Source organism: Balaenoptera physalus, assembly GCF_965194825.1.
Source record: "Balaenoptera physalus genome assembly, chromosome: 3".
Lineage (NCBI taxonomy): Eukaryota > Metazoa > Chordata > Mammalia > Artiodactyla > Balaenopteridae > Balaenoptera > Balaenoptera physalus.
Window position 1 is genome coordinate 5,639,707 of NC_138890.1, and position 21,227 is coordinate 5,660,933.

At 59.7% G+C, this 21,227-nt stretch overlaps 2 protein-coding genes across 5 annotated transcripts in view; one reads left to right on the forward strand and one right to left on the reverse strand.

Moving 5' to 3' along the window:
• LOC309657647 (rho guanine nucleotide exchange factor 18-like) overlaps window positions 1-9,512 on the forward strand; it is a 60,704-nt gene extending 51,192 nt beyond the window's left edge. For 2 of the 4 annotated variants that reach the window (XM_082455419.1, XM_082455416.1), the window contains 9 exons: window positions 2,095-2,277; window positions 3,436-3,573; window positions 3,981-4,105; window positions 4,861-4,917; window positions 5,008-5,058; window positions 5,167-5,646; window positions 6,019-6,352; window positions 7,134-7,250; window positions 7,337-9,512. In XM_082455419.1, the coding sequence (XP_082311545.1) occupies window positions 2,095-2,277; window positions 3,436-3,573; window positions 3,981-4,105; window positions 4,861-4,917; window positions 5,008-5,058; window positions 5,167-5,646; window positions 6,019-6,352; window positions 7,134-7,250; window positions 7,337-7,491 (1,640 nt within the window). In that variant the 3' untranslated portion in view covers window positions 7,492-9,512. The remainder of the gene's footprint in view (window positions 1-2,094; window positions 2,278-3,435; window positions 3,574-3,980; window positions 4,106-4,860; window positions 4,918-5,007; window positions 5,059-5,166; window positions 5,647-6,018; window positions 6,353-7,133; window positions 7,251-7,336) is intronic. The other 2 variants (XM_082455417.1, XM_082455418.1) reach the window with 2 other exon arrangements.
• A 2,091-nt stretch (window positions 9,513-11,603) lies between these two features.
• PEX11G (peroxisomal biogenesis factor 11 gamma) lies at window positions 11,604-19,420 on the reverse strand. The gene is made up of 5 exons (XM_082455427.1): window positions 19,332-19,420; window positions 17,783-17,971; window positions 15,214-15,392; window positions 12,766-12,828; window positions 11,604-12,170 (listed from the first exon to the last, which is right to left on the reverse strand). The coding sequence occupies exons 2-5, from the start codon at window positions 17,819-17,821 to the stop codon at window positions 11,939-11,941; spliced, it is 513 nt and encodes a 170-aa protein (XP_082311553.1). The 5' UTR covers window positions 17,822-17,971; window positions 19,332-19,420; the 3' UTR covers window positions 11,604-11,938.
• Between the last annotated feature and the right edge of the window lie 1,807 nt (window positions 19,421-21,227).

The following is a 21,227-nucleotide window of genomic DNA, read 5'->3' on the forward strand; positions in this document are numbered from 1 at the left end:
TCTTCAAATATTTTCTCAGTCCCTTTTTTTCTCTTCTTCTTCTGGGACCCCTATAATTCGAATGTTGTTGTGTTTAATGTTGTCCCAGAGGTCTCTGAGACTGTCCTCAATTCTTTTCATTCTTTTCTGTTTATTCTGCTCTGTGGTAGTTATTTCCACTATTTTATCTTCCAGGTCACTTATCCGTTCTTCTGCCTCAGTTATTCTGCTACTGAATCCTTCTAGAGAATTTTTAATTTCATTTATTGTGTTGTTCATCATTGTTTGTTTGCTCTTTAGTCCTTCTAGGTCCTTGTTAAACTTTTGTTGTATTTTCTCCATTCTGTTTCCAAGATTTTGGATCATTTCTACTATCATTACTCTGAATTCTTTTTCAGATAGACTGCCTATTTCCTCTTCATTTGTTTGGGCTGGTGGGTTTTTACCTTGCTCCTTCATCTGCTGTGTGTTTCTCTGTCTTCTCCTTTTGCTTAACTTAACTGTGTTTGGGGTCTTCTCTTCACAGGCTGCAGGTTCGTAGTTCCCGTTGTTTTTGGTGTCTGCCCCCAGTGGGTGAGGTTGGTTCACTGGCTTGTGTAGGCTTCCTGGTGGAGGGGACTGGTGCCTACCTGTGTTCTGGTGGGTGGGGCTGGATCTTGTCTTTCTGGTGGGCGGGGCCGCATCTGTTGGTGTGTGTTGGGGTGTCTGTCAACTTAGTATGATTTTTGAACAGCCTCTCTGCTAATGGGTGGGGTTGTGTTCCTGTCTTGTTAGTTGTTTGGCATGGGGCATCCAGCACTGGAGCTTGCTGGCCATTGGGTGGAGCTGGGTCTTAGCGTTGAGACGGAAATCTCTGGGAGAGCTCTCGCCAATTGATATTATGTAGGGCCGGGAGGTCTCTGGTGGACCAATGTCCTGAACTCGGCTCTCCCACCTCGGAGGCTCAGGCCTGACACCAGGCTGGAGCACCAAGATCCTGTCAGCCACACGGCAAATAGTGGTAGAAGGCCAACATCTAGAAAGTAGGGGCCCATCCACTCAGCCTCAGGGCTGTTCCAACGTTGTCAGGGCTCCGCCATTCCCTCGGGGCTGGTGCACCTCCTCTCCAGTGTGTCCCGTTCTAACTCTTACTTCTGCCGGAGGGTAATAAAATACATGCCCTGCACAGATGCATCTCCATGGATACCAGAGAATCATACAGGAACGTCTCCTCATCACCCATTCCTGACAAGAGTCTTAGTGAATTCGAAATAGATGTTTCCTTCACCAAGATCTTCTTTATTATCTTGGACCAAAAGCCAATCTCATCCTTCACACTGGACCATCAGGGACACTCCCATCAAAGTCAGGAGCGAGGCAGGGCCCCCCACCTCCCCACTCTCACCATTAGTATCTTCCTCCTGGACGTTCCAGCCAGGGTAATAAAGGAAGAAGCGGAAGTAAGAGATCACGATTGGTAGGGAGGTGGCAGAATTATTTTTTGCAGGTGACATGATTATCTGCCTAGGAAATCTTGTAGAATCAACTGGAAAACTATTTGAAATGTAAGAGAGCTCAATAATTTAGCTGAACGGGATGTGTATATTTATACTAGCAATCACCAGTGAGAAAGTCTAATAAAATAAGTCGTAGTCATGGCAGCAAAAAAAAAAGGTATAGGGACTTCCCTGGTGGTCCAGTGGTTAAGACTCCATGCTTACATTGCAGGGGGCCCAGGTTCAACCCCTGGTCAGGGAACTAAGATCCCGCATGCCTTGTGGTGCGGCCAAAAAAAAAAAAAAGTATAAAACCCAGAGACTTGTAAGGAGATTAGAAAACTAAGTCTTATAAGGCTCTGAATTTGTCCCAAACTAATAAAAATCAGCCCGTTATGGTCCTCCCCCATGCCCCCACCGTGTTTGATTTTTATAATTGAGGGAAACAAGCTGGAGACAGGGCCACGCCCTTGCCTGCTTGTCGGGAATGTTGGACGAAGGGAGAGGTCCAGCTCCGGACAGGGCGTGGGTCAGCAGGGTTCCCAGGGGCCCGCCTGGCCCTGTGAGGCATCCTTACACCGGCTCCTGGGGGGAACCGCCCCAGAGGAGGCCGACCGCCACGCCCATCGCCACTTTGCAGAGCGACTTAACATTAAAGACCAGCAGATCGCCCAGAGCCTCAGCGAGAAGCAGCACATCTACCTGGCGATGGCTGAGATGAGCGGCCTCGAGGACCTCGCCCCGGCTCGCCTCCTCTTCCGGGGAGGGGACGCCCCCGAGAACCTGCAGGGGGAGCTGATTCTCAAGTCGGCCATGAGTGAGAGTAAGTGGCCTCCAGCCCTCGCTGAGCGCCGGCCCGCCCTCCCTGTGCTGCCTGGTGGGCTCCCGGGAGACCCCAGGCTGGGCACACAGCCCCGTGGGGCCCACAGGCCGCCCTGTCCGGGCACGATTCTGTCTGCCTCTGTTCTGCTTAGAGCTGGAAGGTCCTTAGACCCAGTCGGGTGCAGACCCCTCGCTGCAGATTTAAAGTACCATCTCCTCTTCACTCAACAAACACTCCCGGGGCTGGACCCGGGGGTCTCAAATTGGCTGAGACGGCTCCTCTTCTCTGATGAGTGGGTCACTGATGCTGTTCCCAGAAAAATACACACATACACATTTGGTGGGTCGTTTCAGGGGCTCCCGGCCGCACAGCCACGGGAGGGCGCTGGCCCGTAGGAGGCCTGCTTCCGGGAGCTGACAGGGTCCTTGCGGAGCTCCTAGAAACTTCCACGCAGCTGCCGAGCCCCATGCTAGGCCAGGGCATGTGCTCCTGCCGGGCAGTCAGGCAGCAGGGCCAGCACTGTTCTTTCAGCGGCAGGCGAGACAGAATTTTCCATCGGAGTGGAAAGGCCAGAGGGGCCCCGCGGGGACTGCGCTCCTGCCCGGCCTCGCTCCCTCCGGCCGTGCCTCCCACGCCTCCAGTCACCACTGTTCTTGGGCTCCCGAGACCCTCTCATGTCCTGTGCCTGCCCGGCCTCGCTCCCTCCGGCCATGCCTCCCATGTCTCCAGTCACCACTGTTCTTGGGCTCCCGAGACCCTCTCATGTCCTGTGCCTCGGCCTGGAGTAGTCGCCCCACCTCCTCACCTGGCCAAAGCCCGTCTGTCCTCGAGCACCTTGTGTGACCAGCCCTGCCCCCCCCAAGGCACCTCCCGTGGCCCCTGACCTTCTGTATGACCGTCAGCACACAGGCAGTGGCCACACTGAGTTCCCTCCTAGGCCCAGCACAGCCCCAGGCCCAGGGCCCGGAGCGCCCCGAGGTCCGGCCTCGTGTAGATACAGATTGGCACATCCTGGGTGCAGTACCTGTGTAGGGGGTGCACAGAGTCAGAGGGGGTGACCGACACCCTGCGAGGCCGTGGCCCGGGTCCCTGCACCCTGCTCTGATGCCCACGGCAGGGCCGCAGGGTGACTCGGTTCCCCTCCATCTCCTTCCGCAGTCGAGGACATCCAGAGCCTGATCTGCAGGCGGCTGGGCAGCGCCAACGGCCAGGTGGATGACGGGGGCGGCTCCTCGGCCCCAGCGCGGAGGGTGGAGGTCTCCGGGGGCTACGACAGCGCCAGCAACCCCGGCAAGAGTGAGTGGCGCCACCTCCTCTCCGGGCTGGGGCTTCTTGGGACCTCGGGAGGTTGGCGGGTACAGGAGGATGTGCAGTTTCTTAAAACGTTCCCTTCACAAAGCATCCTTGGCAAAGCCCAGACGTTTGCTGTTCAGCATCTCTGCTGCTGACTCCCCTCAACCTTCTATAAACTCTCCGGGGTCAGGGTTCTGGAACTTTCCAGGGGTTGTGAGTCACGTTCTGACAGCAGCACCCAGGCCAGTTCCTGCTGCTGGTCTCTACGCCCCAGATGCCGCCCTTTCTGCCCAGGTCAGAAGGCAGCAGCCCGGCCACGATTCCTACCCAGGATGGGGGCAGGGTGGGGAACAGGGCATGCAGACCCCTCGGGACCCGCGGCATCTCACGCGCCTGGCTTGGGGTTTCAGATGGCAGTTTTCAGAAGAACGTCTGCAGCAGCAACCCCAGCCTCCGAGACTGGCAGGGCCCCGCGGGCAGCCCGGACTCGAGGCTCGGCGACACCCCGGGGGCCTCCGAGGAAGCACCGCAGGCGGTACGCTGCCTTCTTGGGATGTTCCCGAGCTCCATACAGAGTCGGCCCCAGTGCTTTCAGTTGTCGTCAGTGAGGGTGAACAGCCTGTGCTTGGCTTGTCTGGTTTTTCCGTCTCAGGGCAAATAGCAGCGTCGTCCCGGTTGACGGTGACTAATAGTCAATGTGCAGGTTGACGTGTGGCCAGGTGACCCTCCTGGTTCCTCCTGCAGGCCCCGGCAAGGGCGGGGCGGGAGGCAGGGGAGGGGCGGGCTCAGGGCGGCGGCCTCAGCAACAGGTGAGAGCCACCATGCGGGGACCACGAGCTTTCAGTCTGCACGGGTGTCCTCCCCCGCCCCCCCCCCATGCCAAGGTCACTGGCTGTTCCCTCCTCTTTGACTCAGAAGGCCCACCCTTGCCAAGTGCTGGGGTCAGAGTTGGAGGCCGGCTGCCTCTGGCCACCTCTGAGCCTCTGAGGTCTGAGGCCTGGGCTCTTCCGACAACCACCCCCTCCCACCCCACCCCCGCGGCCAGGCTCAGAGCTTCCCACACGGCGGGCCCAGCCCGCCCGCCCGCCGCCCGCCGCCCTCGCGCCTCCCGGAGGCCACCCTGCACCCACCCTGCGCCCTCATTTTCCAGACACCAAGGCTGGCACAAGTCAGACGAGCAGGCGGGAGGCCTGTCCCGTGCTAAGGGGATGCCTTAGCGATACTGCGGGTCCCGCTCGAGTTGAATTGGCCCTTAGAAGCTCTCTGTGCTGTGATGCCGTGTTTCCACAGGCGGAGGCACCAGGTGCTGAGCCCAGCCCCCGGCTGCCTGCCCTCCTGGAGTCGGAGGTAAGCGCGGGCTTGTGCGTGCCCCCGGGGCCGGCACGCACGCCCGGCGGGGCTTCCTGCAGAGCGCCAACGTCCCTCTCCCTCTCTCAGCAGCTTGTCCGGCGGATCCAGACACTGTCCCAGCTGCTCCTCAGCCTCCAGGTACACGGCTTGCGGGGAGCGTGGCAGGCCGCACGTGCCCTTCTCCGGGTTGGGGGGAGGCTGGGCTCTTCCTCAAGCCGGCCGCTCACCGGCCCTCCCTTCCCCCAGGCGGTCATCGCCCAGCAGGACAGCTACGTGGAGACGCAGAGGGCGGCCATCCAGGAGCGCGAGAAGCAGTTCCGGCTGCAGTCGACGCGCGGGAACCTGCTGCTGGAGCAGGAGCGGCAGCGCAACTTCGAGAAGCAGCGGGAGGAGCTGGCGGGCGTGCAGAAGCTGCAGGGCCAGCTGCGGCTAGAGCAGCAGCGCTGGGAATGCGAGCGGGGGCGCCAGCGCCAGGAGCTGGACGTGGCCGCGGCGCGGCTGCGGCAGCGCGAGAGCGAGTCGCTGCGGGTGCAGGAGCAGCTGAGCCAGGAGCGCGAGGAGCTGGAGCGCCAGCGCCAAGCCTACCAGCACGACCTGGAGCGGCTGCGCGAAGCCCAGCGCGCCGTGGAGCGGGAGCGCGAGCGGCTGGAGCTGCTGCGCAGAGTGAAGAAGCAGAGCACGGTGCCCGGGGCGGCCGGGGCGCTGCCGCCCGAGGTGCTTGCAGAGGTGAGCGCTGGGGGTGCGTCCTGGGCCCGTGCGGGCGCGGGCACGTCTGTGAGTTGTGAGTGCGTGAGCGTGTATGTCTGTGTTTTCGGGACAGGTGGTAAATGGCAGCTCCGTCGGGCCAGCGTCAGCCTCTGCCCAGATCTGACCCTCCCAGCTAAGAAGCTTCCGTTAAGCCACCCCTGGCCCGGGAGCTGGGCGGGCAGGCAGGCCAGGTCCATCCATCTCCAAAAACCCCGCCCCACCCGGGAGCCGGCAGAGCGCGGGCGAGGCTGGCCCGCGGCGCCATGCAAATCTGCGGGGCGCGGCTCCTTGGCGGGACACGGAAGGGCTTCCCGCAGGAACCACCGTTGGTGTCTTCTGTCGCTCTTTCAGGCCCAGCCCCCCAGCCACACTCCCAGCTTCAACGGGGAAGGGCTGGAAGGGCCCGCGGCCCTGGCTAAAGCGCCAGGGCCCCGGCTGAGCTTGCTGCTGTCTGGTGCCGGGCCTGAGTACGCAGAGCGCCCCGAGGTGACCCGCAGGGACAGCGCCCTGGCTGAGGGTCGGCCAGCCAAGAGCGACGTGCCCATCCAGCTGCTCAGCGCCACTAACCAGATCCAGAGGCAGGCGGCCGTGCAGCAGCAGATCCCCACCAAGCTGGCCGCCTCCACCAAGGGCGGCAAGGACAAGGGCGGCAAGAGCCGGGGCTCCCGCCGCTCGGAGAGCTCAGGTGAGTCGGGGCCTCCTGGCAGCCCCTTCCCTACCTTGCCCAGGGCCCACCTGGCCCCTCGCCTCTGGAGGGGGCATCGGGAGGAAACCCCAAGGCACAGCTGGTGATGCAGCTGAGGCTGCCCCCTCCCCCCACCCCGCATGTGGAGGTCTTTCATCTCAAAGAGCAAAAAAATGGAAACATAAAACCTCAGCTCCTGTTCCCGCCTTGGCCCTCAAACTGGGATCAGGGACAAGGGAACGTGCTGGCAATTCAGAAACGAGCCTTGGAAACCTTTGCGCAGTTAGTCGCCCAGGGCGGGAAGTCGGGCAGGAAGTTGCGCAGTGATGATGCTCCTGCTCTGCTACCAAGCCCCGCCCTGCGCTGGCCCAGGTGCTGCCAGCTCTACTGGTGGCCTTGCTCCACCGACGGCACACTGAGCCCTTGCACCAGAGCACCCTGCAGCCAGTGGTCCCCGGTAGGGCAGGCCCAGGGGGAGCGTCCCTGGGACATTCCTGTGGAGCACGGCCTGTGTCCCAGGACCACTGGGCAGCAGGGTCACAGGGCCTCTCGTCCAAAGGTTAAATGACTGCAGGGCCTTCTGTGGTCGGGCAGGGGTGTCTGCCCTGGATTTTGTCACTGAATTTGGGGCCTAATGTCTGAGTGGGGTCTCTCCCTGGGAACGGGCGCTGGGGAAAGTGTGGGCGAGAAGTGGGATGAGGCCCTGGCCTGGGTCCGCAGAGCGCTCCTGTGCCTGGAGCGAGGCCGAGCGCCCCAGCCAGTACCTTCCTCCCGCTTCCAGCCTCATTTGACCTGAAGCAGCCACTGCTTCTCAACAAGTTCATGGGCAAAGAGGAGAACGCCTCTCGGAGCCGCCGCTCGCTGAGTCCTGTCCTGCGCAGCTCCACACCCCCCCCAGGTGAGCCGGCCCGCACCCCACCCCCACCCCCTGGCACCCACGGTGCCTGGCAGCTGGTGACACCCACCACCCCCTCTCTCTTCCAGACTCCTGCCTCCCAGCCTCGACCCCGGTCCCGGCTGATGTCCCCAATGAGTACTTCACCTTCAAGGCCTGGGGGGCATCCTCCCCACCCGTGGCCCTGTCCTCCACACCACTCGACAAGGAAGAAGCCAGCAAGGAAGATGTCATCTTCTTCTAGGGGGCGTGGCTCGGGGTGCAGACCCCTCCCTGTGCCGCCACTGTCCGTGCTCTCTGGGGACGTGCCCCCCGGCCCTCTCCCATTCCCAAGTAGGCCTCTGCCAACCACCACCAGGCCGGGGCAGCGCTGGCCTGCCATCTTGAGGCTCTCTGTAGGATTAGCAGTGGTGCCTGGGCAACTTTTAAACCTATTTTTTCTAACACAAAAAGGAAAGTTTTTAACGGAAGGTTGAACCAAAGCTAACCCATGGAGCTGTCATCGTAGCGCCCCATTTGGGTAGAGAGACCAACTCCAGGCTGTGTTTCCAAGGTAGTGACCAACTGTGGTGGTTCCACCTAGAGCATGATAACAGGCCAGACCCCGGCCTGAGGAGATGCTGGCCCAGGCTGGGCTCCATGGCCACCAGGAGACCCTGGAGCGAGTCATGATGGCACCAGAAGGGGCCCAGTGGTGTTGGCTCTGTCCACAGAATCAGGCAGAATTGACTTCCATGAGTGGGTTCATGGTGAACCTCCAGGCCAAGACATGAGCCCAGCCAGGGGTGGCACACAGCTCTCCTGGGACAGGGCCACAGGGCTGGGCAGCCAGAGAGGTTGGCTGATGGCTTGCCTGGTGGGTACTACAGGTGCAGAAACTCGTCCTTAAAGGGGCTGACCTGGAAGGGACTGACCGTAGCTCATTTTAATCTGGTGGAGGTTTTTAAAACCTGCTCCTGTCAAACTCGGTGCTTTCCCAAGGCGCCTCACCAAGGCAGCGTGGTTCTGTGGCCCTCTCAAATACCAGGCGCCCAGGAAGCCAAGTCCAGAGCTTCAGCCAGGGCTGGCACACACCTGAGGGTCCCAGCCCCGGGTGGAGGGTCCTCCATCCCCATGAGATGGGCCAGTTGTTCCAGGGCTGCCAGGGGGTAGTCCCTATAGGGCTGGTGTACCGAGCCGGTGGGCAGATGCTGGGACAAAGGGCAGTGGGGCGGAACGCTGGAGGGACCCATGTGGCCTGGGTGGTGACAGTTGCCAGTGAGCGCACAGACGGCCGCCTCGCGGGCACCTCACATCCAGTGAGCTGTCGCAGCTTATTGTCAGCAAACACCCAGGAGGAGGGAGAGGGCCACCGGTCCAGCCTCGAGGCGAGGCTGTAGGTGTCGGGGATGGCATCGCATGTCCATGAACAGTCCCAGGGTGGCAACTGGGTCAGACCCACGTTCCAGCTCTGGCCAAGTGCAGGCTTGGGTACCAGGCAGGGGGAGGAGGGGAACGACAGGGCATTCCAGCCTTTTCCTGCACCCCAGGCTCCCCAGTGGAACCCACAGCCCAGTACCTCCCGAAGCGTTGGCAGGAAGACTGAGTCCTGGCGGAACGGGAGCCCGGGCACCCGGGGCGAGGTGACACAGCCAGCAGTGACAAGGAACTGACAGTGGTTCCGGACCTCTCCCAAGCTGTTTCCTGCCCCTCTGGGGACCTCCCCCACCTCGCCCTTGCCCGAGGGCCTGCGGCACCAGCGAGCAGCAAAGAGCAGCGGCCTCCCTGCCCCGGGACACGTCCAGGTCATCTGTGCCACGTCTGTAATCAGTGTTTGTGTTTTGTACTGAGACGCATCAGAGCACTTTAGAAAAGTTGACTTTTAAGTTCCTGTCCTGTTGTGAAGAGGACATTGCTGGGCCGCGAGCCCCACCCACAGATCCGCTGTGACCCTCCCAGAGGATTCCTCGGGCTATCAGCAGCTCGAGGCCACGTGGATATCAGCCAAGGAGATTTCCTGGTGGTGCCAGCAGCGGGGCAGCACCGTGGGCACATCTCACCAGGACCCCGAGGTCACTCCTGGGTAGAGCTCAGTCTTATTTGTAAAGTTAGGGGTCGAGCAGATGTTCCTATTTCTGTGGGATCTGTGCACGTTCATCGTGACCATGACCTTAGTCCACCCGACAGTTACTTTTACAATGATGGCAGCATTTCCTCACTGTGATATATGTCGGAACCGCCCTAGAACTTAAGACCTGATTCTAGCAATAAATGTGTCTGAGATGAGCTGACCGGAGTGGCGGTTCTTCGGAGTTTTGTTTTAGGATCACCTGCGCAAAGGTTGGTGCTGCAGTGTGCTTTCGGGGCGGGGGGCGGGGAGGAGAGGAGCCTCGGGCCCTCTGCTGCACTAGGAGGCCTGCACACCAGGCCTAGGGCCTGCCTGCCAACCAGGCTGTGGTGCCCTGTCCCTCCCATGTGGGCCCAGGACACCACGGCAGTGCCTGCCGCCGCTGTCACCTCTCCTGCTGGGCGCACTGCTCCCCCTGCCCCGAGGCTGGGGCGGGGAATGTAGGGAGGCGGGGACACCTCCCAGGCGAGTGACAGCACCTTACCCCCCGCTGGGCACCAGCTCAGACCAGGGGTTGGATGGACTGCACAGAGCGCCCAGGCCAGGTAGCCTGCTCTGTTCCCGGTGAGGAAGCCCCAGACAGTGACTCCATCTGGACAAAGTTGGAGGCAGTGCCAGTGCCAAGGTGGCTACGGCGGCCCCCCGGGGGAGCGCTGACGAAGCCAGGGTGCGGAGAATGCCGCTAGGTCCTCCCGCCCTGGCCGGTCCCCTCCCACTTAGGCCGCCCCTGTGGTCCTGGGGTGTCAGCCTCCTCGACAAGGTGGGGCCCCTCAGCCTCCCTGCTCCCTGACGGAGCGTGCGCCCCCCGAGTCCTGCATGACAGCTGGAGATCCGCCGGGGCCCGGTCCCCTGGAATTGTCTTGCTTCACCCCAACCTGCAGCTGAGCTGCCAGCCCAGGGAAGGGCACGGGGCAGGGGGTGTGGCCACACGACAGTTGCAGCCGGCGCCTCCTCACCAGCCCACCCAGCTGTGCCTGAGGCCCTGCAGCTGCGTCCCCGCCCCGCTGCCCAGGCCCTGGGGACGCCAGCCTCCTGGGGCACCTGTGACGTGCCGTGTTACACATCCAGGTGTTCACGTGGTCCCCTGACAAACACGCTGCCTTCCAGGTGTTAACTCACTGAGTCTCCCGACAGGTAGGCAGGTGCTGCCCTGACCCCCACCCTAATGTCGCTGGTGCCCCTGGGTGCTGGGAAGGCCAAGCGTGCCCCCCCTTTACCAGAGGGAAGAGGGACCCCCTCCCTCCTCTTCCCCCCTCCCTCCTCTTCCCCCTCCCTCCTCTTCCCCCCTCCCTCCTCTTCCCCCTCCCTCCTCTTCCCCCCTCCCTCCTCTTCCCCCTCCCTCCTCTTCCCCCCTCCCTCCTCTTCCCCTCTCCCCTAGCCCAGAAGGAGCCCCCCCTCGTTGGATGGGGCGGGGGCTCCAGCCAGGGTCCAGGTGGGGTCCCTGCACCCACCCCAGCTCTTCCCGGCCACGTACCTTCTTTGTAAAAGAACAAAATGTGGTTGAAGCCACATGAGGCCTTAGGGACTATAAACACGGCCAGTTCATTGGCTCTTCCCGGTGCTTCTGAGTTGTGAGGGAGAGCGCCATTCCCTCCGCTTTCCCGCCAGGACTCAGAGGTGGAGGGTCACAGGCAAGAGCGAGGGGCAGATGTGGGCCGCCCACCACCCACCGAGGCCACATGCGTGTGGCCTCTCAAACGTCAGACTGGAAAACAAGCTCGTCCTGTCCTGCCTGCCGTGCTCTCCACGAGCTGGGAGACAGGAGCCTCTGGCGTCTCCGGAGGTGCTCAGAGCCCGCGAAATGCTCAGACCAGCCCTGAACGGACAACGGCAGCTCTGGGTCCAAGCGGTGGCTGTGCGATGCTTCGGCCATGACAGGCACCCCGTGATGCCCAGGAGCACGAGGCCCGGGCACAGCCTGGTGGAGGCAGCATCCACGGCCGGCCGGGGTGCCCGAGCCCGCGGGGAGGGAGGCCCGCCCTCCATGGCTGAGGGCCACTCAGGGTCGGCGGGCTCCGCTTGGCAGCGTCGGAGGGGACCACCGGCCGAGGATGCTCCTGAAGGCGGGCGGGGAAGCGTGGTTTCCCACTGCGGCTCCGGCCCGCGGGAGGCTGAACCCAGGCCCGCGGGGGCACCTGCACACCCTCCCTAAAATAAGGCCCAGGGGCACCCCCGCCCGCCCGGGAGAGAGGGCGTGTGAGTGAGAGGACAGGAGGGACCCGGGCGTTAGGAATAAGCTCTCACACCTGGCCTGGCACCCGCACTGCCACCTTTAATTGATTCTCATTTCACTTTTTTCAGGCCCACCTGGCGCTCGCCGTCCCAGCCCGGCTCCCCCGCTCGCCTTCTGGATACAGGACTCCGGCCTGCGGGTGCCTGTTCCACTGCACCGAGTCTCCGGGTCTACCCACTCCGCGCACACACACCCGCCCCTCTGGGGGCTCGTGCCCCAGGCTGCTCTGCGCATCTTCTGGCCGAGCTCCCCACACCTGGCCTTGATCTGCTCAGTTAAAGGCCTGGCTCCTCCCGGGCGATCGCTGCTCCGTGGGAAGGGCCGCCGTCAGGGTTCCGGCTCCCCGGTCCGTCAGGGGGCGGCGTAGGCCTGGCCGCCGGCCCCGACTGCCTGGTACATGCTGAGGAGCGAGGAGATGGTGCCCAGGAGGCCCACCAGCCACGGGGGGAGGCGGCCGGCCCACAGGATGCCCGGGGGCAGCCAGTGCACCGCGTTGGCCAGGTCAGCCAGGTCGCTCAGGAGGGTCAGCGCCTCCGACCGGATCTGGGCCTCCGCGGCCCTCCGCTTGCCCTGGGGCAGTCGGCTGTGGGAGCAGAGGTGGGTGGCGCTCAGGGAAGGCCCGGGCGCCCCCCACCCACCCGCACGGGCAGGGCAAGGAGTGCTGGGGAGGGAGGAGGACTGGCCGGGCTGCGTCCAGGTCACACTCGCCAGAGGGAGCCCACGGCGGGAGCGACAGTCTCAGGTCCACACCTCCGTCCTCCTGAACCCTGGGGCAGCTTCTGGGCCTGTGCTGGGCGTGGCCCTACCCCGTGTTCTCTCCCAGGATGAGACAGTGACTGACCTTGGTCCTCAGCAAACGGACTCCATCTCCCATCATCCTCCCTGATGGGGGCACGGCCGTGAAGGCTCAGCCCTGGAGTCCTGGCTCTGCCACTTCCTGCCTAGGGGGCCTCCAGCTAGCCTCAGTTTCCCCATCTGTAAAGTGCTACATCCACCCGGAGGCAGCAGCGAGGCCCCTCGGCGTGGCACACGTCATGCCCCCCCAACCACGGGGCCTGCACAGGGCAGGGCTGATCGCTGGTGACTGAGCACCTCCCTGGCCTGGGGAGACCCTCTGGGGGACCCAGCCTGCAGGAAGAAGTCGGCCTGTCTGCTGGGCGAAACCCCGGACGTCGCACCTGGTGAAGGCTGCCAGGGGGCTCCTCAGCCTCTGTCTCAGCTTCAGGACCATCCACAGGGACCTGCAACACCACAGAGGACGGGGTTGGGGAAGCCGGGTGGGGTGCGCAGGGGCCTGAGGGGAGGCTCCCCGCCTGCCGCGGTGGCCACAGGTTCCCTGTAAAGTTTGCCAGCCTCGCCAGTGGGTGGCTCCATCTGTCCCGCGCCCTTCTGGAGCCCCAGAGCAGCCGTGCCTCAGAAGCTCCTGGGGACTCATCCCTAAGGCAGGCCCCCCACCTATTTGGGCTGCAGGTTCCGGAGCATCCGGTGCTTCTGACCTGGCCAGTCAGGCTCCAGCCCAGCCCCTGTGAACCACTGGCCCCAGGACCACAGCTCAAAAGAACACTGTGCCACGTGCAGGGGTGATGGCCCAGCCGGGAAGCCACCCCTCTGTGGATGAGGACACCGAGGCTGGCCCACAGCTGGCCTGGGAAAGCTGTTCCCCTCCCTGCGCCTTGGCTGGCTCACCAGGGAAATGGGGTCCAGATGGGCACCAGGCCTGTCCCCTCCCCACACATACACACACCCTGGACACTGGCCAGACCTGTGTGAGGTGAAACTAGATGACCTTCTGGGCCCCGAGGGCTGGCGTCTGCAGACTGAGGAGGCGGCCATCAGATGGGCATCCTCTAGTGCTCCCTGGGGACTCGGGGGGCCCTTGTGGTGTCCAATCAGGCTGCTCTGTGCAGCCCTTGCACCCTGCAGCCTGGGCTGTGGGGCGTGCAGGGACGTGAATGTGCCGAGTCCCATCAGTTGGAAGGCTGACCTCAGCCAGACTTCCTGACTCAGAGGTCCGTCCAGGGCCTGATCACATCTTCCCAGCCACTGTGTACCCATCCAGGTGACATGTCCCCTAAGGGGAGGGGACAGAGGGCAGCACCTGCAGTGAGGTCAGCGGCTCTGCATCAGAGCCACCAGGGGGGACTCAGGCAACATGATGCTTCCTGGGCCCCCAGACCTGAAGAATCAGGACCTCTGGGAGCCTGGGCCAGGCACCTACATTTCAACAACCTCCCACGTGACTCTCCGGCACCCTGGGGTCTTAGGAACCCCTGGTCATGATGAGCAGCCACTAAATGCTTCCCAAGCCCCACACCCTTGCTCACATCACATACAGAGAAATGAGGGGAAAACCAGAAGCTCTAAAAATGAATGGAATAACAGGCAGAGCATATTCATCCTAAAAATGGGATTTTTAGGGCAGTGAAAATATTTTGTATGATACTTCACTGGTGGATACATGTCATTATACATTTGTCCAAACTCATAGAACGGGCAACACAGGGAGTGAACCCTGATGTAAACCATGGACGCGGGGTGATTATGCTGTGCCAGCGTCGGTTCATCGATTGTAACAAATGTCATGCTCTGGTGCCATGTGGACGGTAGGGGAGGCTGTGTGTGTGTAGGGGGGTACGTACATGGGAACTCTACTTTCGGCTCGGTTTTGCTGTGAACCTAAAACTGCCCCCAAGAAAAAGACTATTAAAAAAAATTAAGGGAACCAAGGTAGCCCCTTAAGCAGGAACGGGAAGTCTCTTGGGGCCGGAGGTCACAAGGCAGCCTGAGGAGACACTGCAGCCTCAGAGCAGCCAGAGCCCAGCCCAGGCAGCCCAATCATGCGGGGAAGGCCAATGCCCAGAGAGACGGGCCAGCTCCACGACAGCCACTGTGGCTGCGAGGGGAGCTTACATCAGAAAGGAGCCGCAGGCTTCCCTGGTGGCGCAGTGGTTAAGAATCCGCCTGCCAATGCAGGGGGCACAGGTTCGATCCCTGGCCCGGGAAGATACCACATGCTGCAGAGCAACTAAGCCTGTGCACCACAACTACTGAGCCTGCGCTCTAGACCCCGCGAGCCACAACTACTGAAGCCCGCGTGCCTAGAGCCCGTGCTCTGCAACAAGAGAAGCCACCGCAATGAGAAGCCCGCGCACTGCAACAAAGAGTAGCCCCCGCTCGCCGCAACTAGAGAAAGCCCGTACGCAGCAACAAAGACCCAACGCAGCCAAAAATAATAAATAAATAAATAAGTAAAATTTTGAAAAAACAAAAAACAGATGGAGGACGGGGCCACAAGCCGAGGGATGCAGGCAGCCTCTAGAAGCTGGAAAAGGCCAGGAGACAGGTTCCCCCCTGAAGCCTCCAGAAAGGAACTCAGCCCTGCCCACACCTTGATTTTAGCCCAGTGAGACCCATTTTGGACTGCCGACCTCCAGAATTGTTAAGATGATCAATGTGTGTTGCTTAAAGCCGCCGAGCTTGTGGAAATCTGTTTCAGCAGCAATAGGGGGCGGATACAGTGAGGTGGTGAGGAGGCAAAGACCCCCGCGCCTCCAGCCTGTCTTCCCGTCCGCCTGGGGGTCTCAGGTGTTCCCTTGCGGCCCCCGGCGGGCGGCAGCGCTGCTCACCTAGCAATCCCCAGGAGCAGCGAGAGGCCCCAGAGGGCTGTGCTCAGCGTCCACCACGGCGCAGACTCCACGTGGAGGATTTTGGCGTCGGCAGCCCAGGCGACGTGCTCGCAGGGGTAGTAGAGCTGGTCAGCCAGGTTGCCCAGGACAGACACGCAGCGGACAAAAATGGCCTCCTCCTGCGGGACCGGGAGAGGTGGGGGAGATGGGCCTGGGATCAGACCTACCCACTGCCCATGTTAGGGGCCCGGGCCATGCCAGGTGGCAGTCACGGGGCAATGTCCAGGCCTGGCAGGCTGGCCTGTAGCTGGCACTGCAGGAGAAAAAAGGCCTGATTTCTCAGCAGTGTGGTCAACGTTGCCCAGTGGAGTGGCGGGTCTCAACTCAGCCGCTCAGTGGAATCCCCCAGGGAGTTTCAAAAACGCCACACCCAGCCCCCAGCCCCAGGGATTCTGCGTGACTAAGGCTGGGGTGGGCCCCAGCACCAGGAATTTTTTTTTAAGTCCCCGGGTGATTCCTGCGTAGGACAAGTTGGGACACCCTGCATCAGAGCCTTCCTAGTTCCTGTGCGTGGGTGTCTGGTACAGGACCCTGAGAGGGGAGCAGGGGAGGCAGCCCCACAGAGAACCCTGAGCAGGCAGATCGGGATGGCCGGGTGGGCTGCCACACACCCGGTGCCCACTTCCAGCAGGCACTACGCTGCAAGGCCTGGGTCACCTCCCCCAAAGCAGAAAGGGGTCACCACCCCTGCAAACAGGCAAACTGACGCTCTTAGAGGAAGCTGCCAGCTGCCCCGTCTCATACAGGGATGGGCCTCAGGCTGCTGAGCTGCAAATCCCATGCCCCCCAGCCCTGAGTCCTAAACACCTGCCTGCACCCAGCGAGGCAGGGCCAGTCCAGGCTGCCGGAGCCTCTACCCTGGGCTCCGCCCCTCAGGCTCCAGCCCCCTCAAGGCCTCCAAGCTGGTCGGGTCGCCAGCCAAGTCCTTCACTTCTCTACCTTTAACCTCGTCATCCTCACTGCCTGCCATACCCTCTGCCTCTTCTCTGTCTTCCCAGGAACCCCGCCCTCCCAGCCAAGGCCCCACCAATGCTCGCTGCCCGCCTCCTTCCTACTGGCCAGCTGTGATCCTGCCTCCCTCCGGGTTCTGAATCCCACTCCAGCTCCGCCATCCTGGGCCTTCTGGGGTGTTCTGGCACACTTCACCCCTCCGTGAGGACGGGGCCTCCCACCCCCACCCCAACGTGCTCATTCCGCTGGTGTTTCCTGAGACGCAGCAAGGTCCGGGCCCTATGCTGGGGAGGAGATTCTCACCGGGGCGGGAGGTGGGAGCGGGGGGGGGACCAACAAAAGAGGTTCTTGTTCTGGCCAAGGGATGTAGGAGATGCAGGGAGCCCCCCACCCCTTGCCGGGGAGTCCTCACAGAGGAGATGGGGGGGATGCACGGGAAGCTGAAGAGATGGGTGTCAAAGCAGGAGGAAAAGTCCAGGGAAACACTTGAGATTGGGGATGATCAGGCCACGGGCACTGGGGCAGAATGGGGGAGCATCTGAGTAAGTGGGTCAGAGAGGAGACCCTTAGAGAGCAGTGAGGAGGGGCAGGGCAGCCCAGGAAGGGGGCATGACTCAGCCAGGCTGGCCCAGGGCAGCTTCTCAGCCCATCCCCTGGGGGGGACAAGATCATACCACCATCCCGGCCGGATGAGGAACACTGCTCTAGACCCACTGGTGAAATGATGCAGTTCTGTTGTAACGGCAAGATGTAACTAATCTACACGTCCAACAGGGGATCAGTTAAATAAATCACCACCTGGCTATGTATGTGTACTATGTGGCCATAATGAAGGAAGGAAGGAGCTTCTTTTGTTTTTTGGTTTTTGTTTTTGTTTTTGGCTGCACCATGTGGCTTGCTAGGATCTCAGTTCCCCAACCAGGGATGGAACCTGGGCCCTCGGCAGTGAAAGCATGGAGTCCTAACCACTGGACTGCCAGGGAATTCCTGGAAGAAGCTTCTTTTGGATTGATATGGAATGACCTCCAAGTTGTACTGTTACGTGAAAAAAGCAAGTGGCAGAAGAGTGTAAATGGCATGCAACTATTTATGTAAGCAATGTGTATTTGCCTGTGCAGGTGCAGGAGATCTCATAAAGGAAACACAAGAAGCTGACAACAGTGGCTGCCTCTGAAGAGGAAAATTGGCGGCCAGAGGGTCAGGAAGGAGAGAGACTTTTTAATTATGCAGTCTTTACGGATGTGCAAACGTATGAGCTAATTTTTTTAATTAAAATTGAAATGAGAACATCTGATTGTCTCCAAAAGAAGTAAAATTGGGGACTTCCCTGGCGGTCCAGTGGTCAAGACTCCACACTTCCAATGCAGGGGGCGCAGGTTCCATCCCTGGTCAGGGAGCTAAGATCCCACATGCTGTGCAGTGTGGCCAAAAAAAAAAAAAAGTAAAATTGAAAAAAATAATAAACTGCCCACATGATTGCCTTTATAAAGACCAGTCCATAAGACGTTGACTTCCCGGGGTCCACACCCCCTCCCTTCAGCCCAATGCGCCCTGTTACCTCTGCCCCCAGGCCGTACTGCTTAGTGTAGACAAACATGGCCACGTCATCAAAGAGTCGCAGGACGGTCCTGCAGTGGCTGAGTTGGGAGGACAGTGCCAGCAGGCGTGTCCCCACTTCTGACCTGGCAGGACATTGTTCCACCAGGACCCCGCCCACCAGCTGGCAGCAGTACCCCAGCGTTCGGATCTGTGGGAAACCAGAAGCAGTCAGCATGGCCCTGCTGCAGAACTGAGCTGGATCACCCCTGACCTGGCCGTGGACCCCATAAGATCAAGTGGAAGGACGAGTCTCAATCAACAAACTTCCAGTAAAAGCCAAAAGTTGAAAAGGATACTTGTAGGTGGAATAAATGGAGACAAATGACATCACTGTCCAAAAGGCACTGGGAAACTAACAGAGTATTGGCTCATGTCACTGAATGGCACAGTCTTTGGAGACATATGTGATGGGGACAAGAAAAAGAAACCTCCATTTCCCACCTCCTGGATCCTCCTTTTCCCAGCAGGTAGGAGGGCTAGGTGGAAATGTATTGAATATATTTGCATCTACTTGGCTGTACCAAATTCTGTGGCTGGGCTGACTGGGAAGGTGACCAGGCCTCAACCCAGTGGACAAAAGGATAATTTGTTTTTATTACTTTAGTGAGAAGGAACCCAGTGGTGATTTGGGAATCAGTGGGTGATTTGGGGCATGGGGAACTGGGTCTGCATCACCACCCTTATATCTTTATTTCATCTGCTTTTCAGAAGTTGCTTTCTCCTGTTGTTGTATATATTATTTTTACTTGTAATTCCTTTTCAGCACCTTTGTAATGGCAAAAACGCTGCAATTTAAATGTCCAGCTCGGGGGCATTTGTTAAAACCTGAACACCCAATCATACGGGATTTGGTTGGAACCTGAATGCCCAGCTACTGGTACACTCCCTGGTACAACCTGAGTGCCTACCTGTAAGAGACTGATTGGGACAAGCTCAGAGTCTTACCTCAGGGGCCTGGAAGGAACAATCTAAATACCCAACCAGAGGGGATATGGTCAGACCCTAAACATCCAGCCCTAGGGAAAGCCCTGCAAAATCTTAAATCCCCATATGAGATTGTTTGGGACAACTCAGGGACCAACTACAGTGGCCTTGTCCGATCCTACATGTCCAGACATGGATTTGTTTGGCATGGAAATGTCCAGCCAGGTTGAATTGGCCAGAACAACCTAAGTGCCCGACTACAGGGGATTTTTCAGGATCCAAATGTCCAGCCAGAGGGGACCCTGCAACATCCTAAATCCTCATACGATATTGTTTGGGACACACAACGCCCAGCTACAGTGATCCGGCCGGATCCCAATGTGCAAACGTGAGGATTCGGTTGGTCCTGTAAATGTCCAGTCACGATGGGGTGGCTGGAACAACCAACATCTCCACTACTCGGGGACAGGGCCTCTGCCCTGGGGGATCCTGAGTGACCCCGCTCCCTCTCTGGCCTCAGTGTCCGGGTCTCGGGGCTTTGGCCCGACTCCGAGACCTCTAGCCGCGCTCCACCCCAGCCTCACCAGGCGGTCGCGGCCCCTATAGGACTCCAGCGCCGACGCCAGACCGCTCAAGGCCACTATGGCGACTCCGCCGTGACGTCACCGCGACGTCACCGCGCCGCGCCAGGGGGCGGGCCCGGCACCCGGCTGCGCGCTCCCGGGAACGTTCTGCGCAGGCGCGGCCGCGACTGTTTGTGGGGGTCGTGACCCTTTTGTCTGCTGCTGGGAGGGACGGAGTTTGCAGCCTTGGGCCAGCCACGTGTGCGCTCCCCAGGGCCTGTGCACCCAGGTGGACCCTCGGAGTTAGCTACCCGTGTTTTCAAAGGTAACCAACTGCCCACACACACACAAATATTCCAAGCAAAAGCACCAACCTGTTTGCCGTGGGCCAAGAAGGGAGTTTTCTAATTTTCCTGCGTCATCCTTTCTGCATTGTCTGCTTGTCTGTAGGGAGCATGGATGGCTGTTGTCATATCATGTAAGGCATTTTTAGAAAGTCAAGGAAACTGGGGAATTCCCTGGCGGTCCAGTGGTTAGGACGCTGTGCTTCCGTTGCAGGGGGCGAAGGTTCAGTCCTTGGGACTAAGGTCATGCATGCATGAATGCATAAATAAATAAATAAATAAATAAACTATTCCCCTTTTTAAAAAAAAAGTCAAGGAAACGCATAGAACCGTTCTAGAAGAATAGACAAGAATCCGATAACTGGAATTGCACCAGAGAGAATAACTGGGTGGCTGGTATTGACTGAAATAAAAACGCACACCGTGAGAGCTGTGAGTTTCGGGGTTTTTTTGTTTGTTTTGTTTTTAAAATTTATTTATTTATTTATTTTTGGCTGTGTTGGGTCTTCGTTTCTGTGCGAGGGCTTTCTCTAGTCGGGGCGAGTGGGGGCCACTCTTCATCGCGGTGCGCGGGCCTCTCACTATCTCGGCCTCTCTTGTTGCGGAGCACAGGCTCCAGACGCGCAGGCTCAGTAGTTGTGGCTCACGGGCCTAGTTGCTCCGCGGCATGTGGGATCCTCCCAGACCAGGGCTCGAACCCGTGTCCCTTGCATTGGCAGGCAGACTCTCAACCACTGCGCCACCAGGCAAGCCCGAGTTTCGCTTTTATTGAGGGATTTACTGAGGACAGTAGCCCTAGAGACAGCCTCAGACAGCTCTGAGGAAAAGGTTGGGGGAAGGTCAGTATATGTGTGATTTTGCAGAACGGTATGTGTAATCACACATCTCAGGAGAAGTTTGCTTCTGGTCACAAGGAACAGATACCGCAGTTAATGATTTTAGTGCTTTCCTTAGTTTGGAAAGATGCAAGAATCCAGGCTCATAAAAGATCTGTCCTGAAAATATCTATCTGAAGTCCTGCCAGTTTTCCCCGAGCAGAGAGAGCCTCATTCCTGATCTTCCGCCCTGAACTCCTGCCAGGGTGTGATGAAGGTCAGTGACTGCAGTTGCCAATGACTCAGTCCTTGTAGAGCCAGACAGTGAGCAATATTCTTTGGTTGTCACTGGGAAGAGATTAAAATGTTCACCTTTGTACTGTTTTGTAGCTTTTGAATTTTGCTCAGTCTGCATGGACTAGCCGGTCAAAAAAATCAGACATTTTCTCAAAAAGTTAGCATAGCCTGTTTCCTTTTTTTTTTTAATTGAGGTGAAATTCACATAACAAAAAGTTCACCATTTTAAGGTATACAATTCAGTGACTTCCCTGGTGGCACCGTGGTTAAGACTCTGCACTCCCGGGGCTTCCCTGGTGGCGCAGTGGTTAAGAATCCGCCTGCCAATGCAGGGGACACGGGTTCGAGCCCTGGTCCGGGAAGATCCCACATGCTGCGGAGCAGCTAAGCCCGTGCACCACAACTACTGAGACGGCTCTTTAGAGCCCGCAAGCCACAACTACTGAAGCCCACGCGCCTAG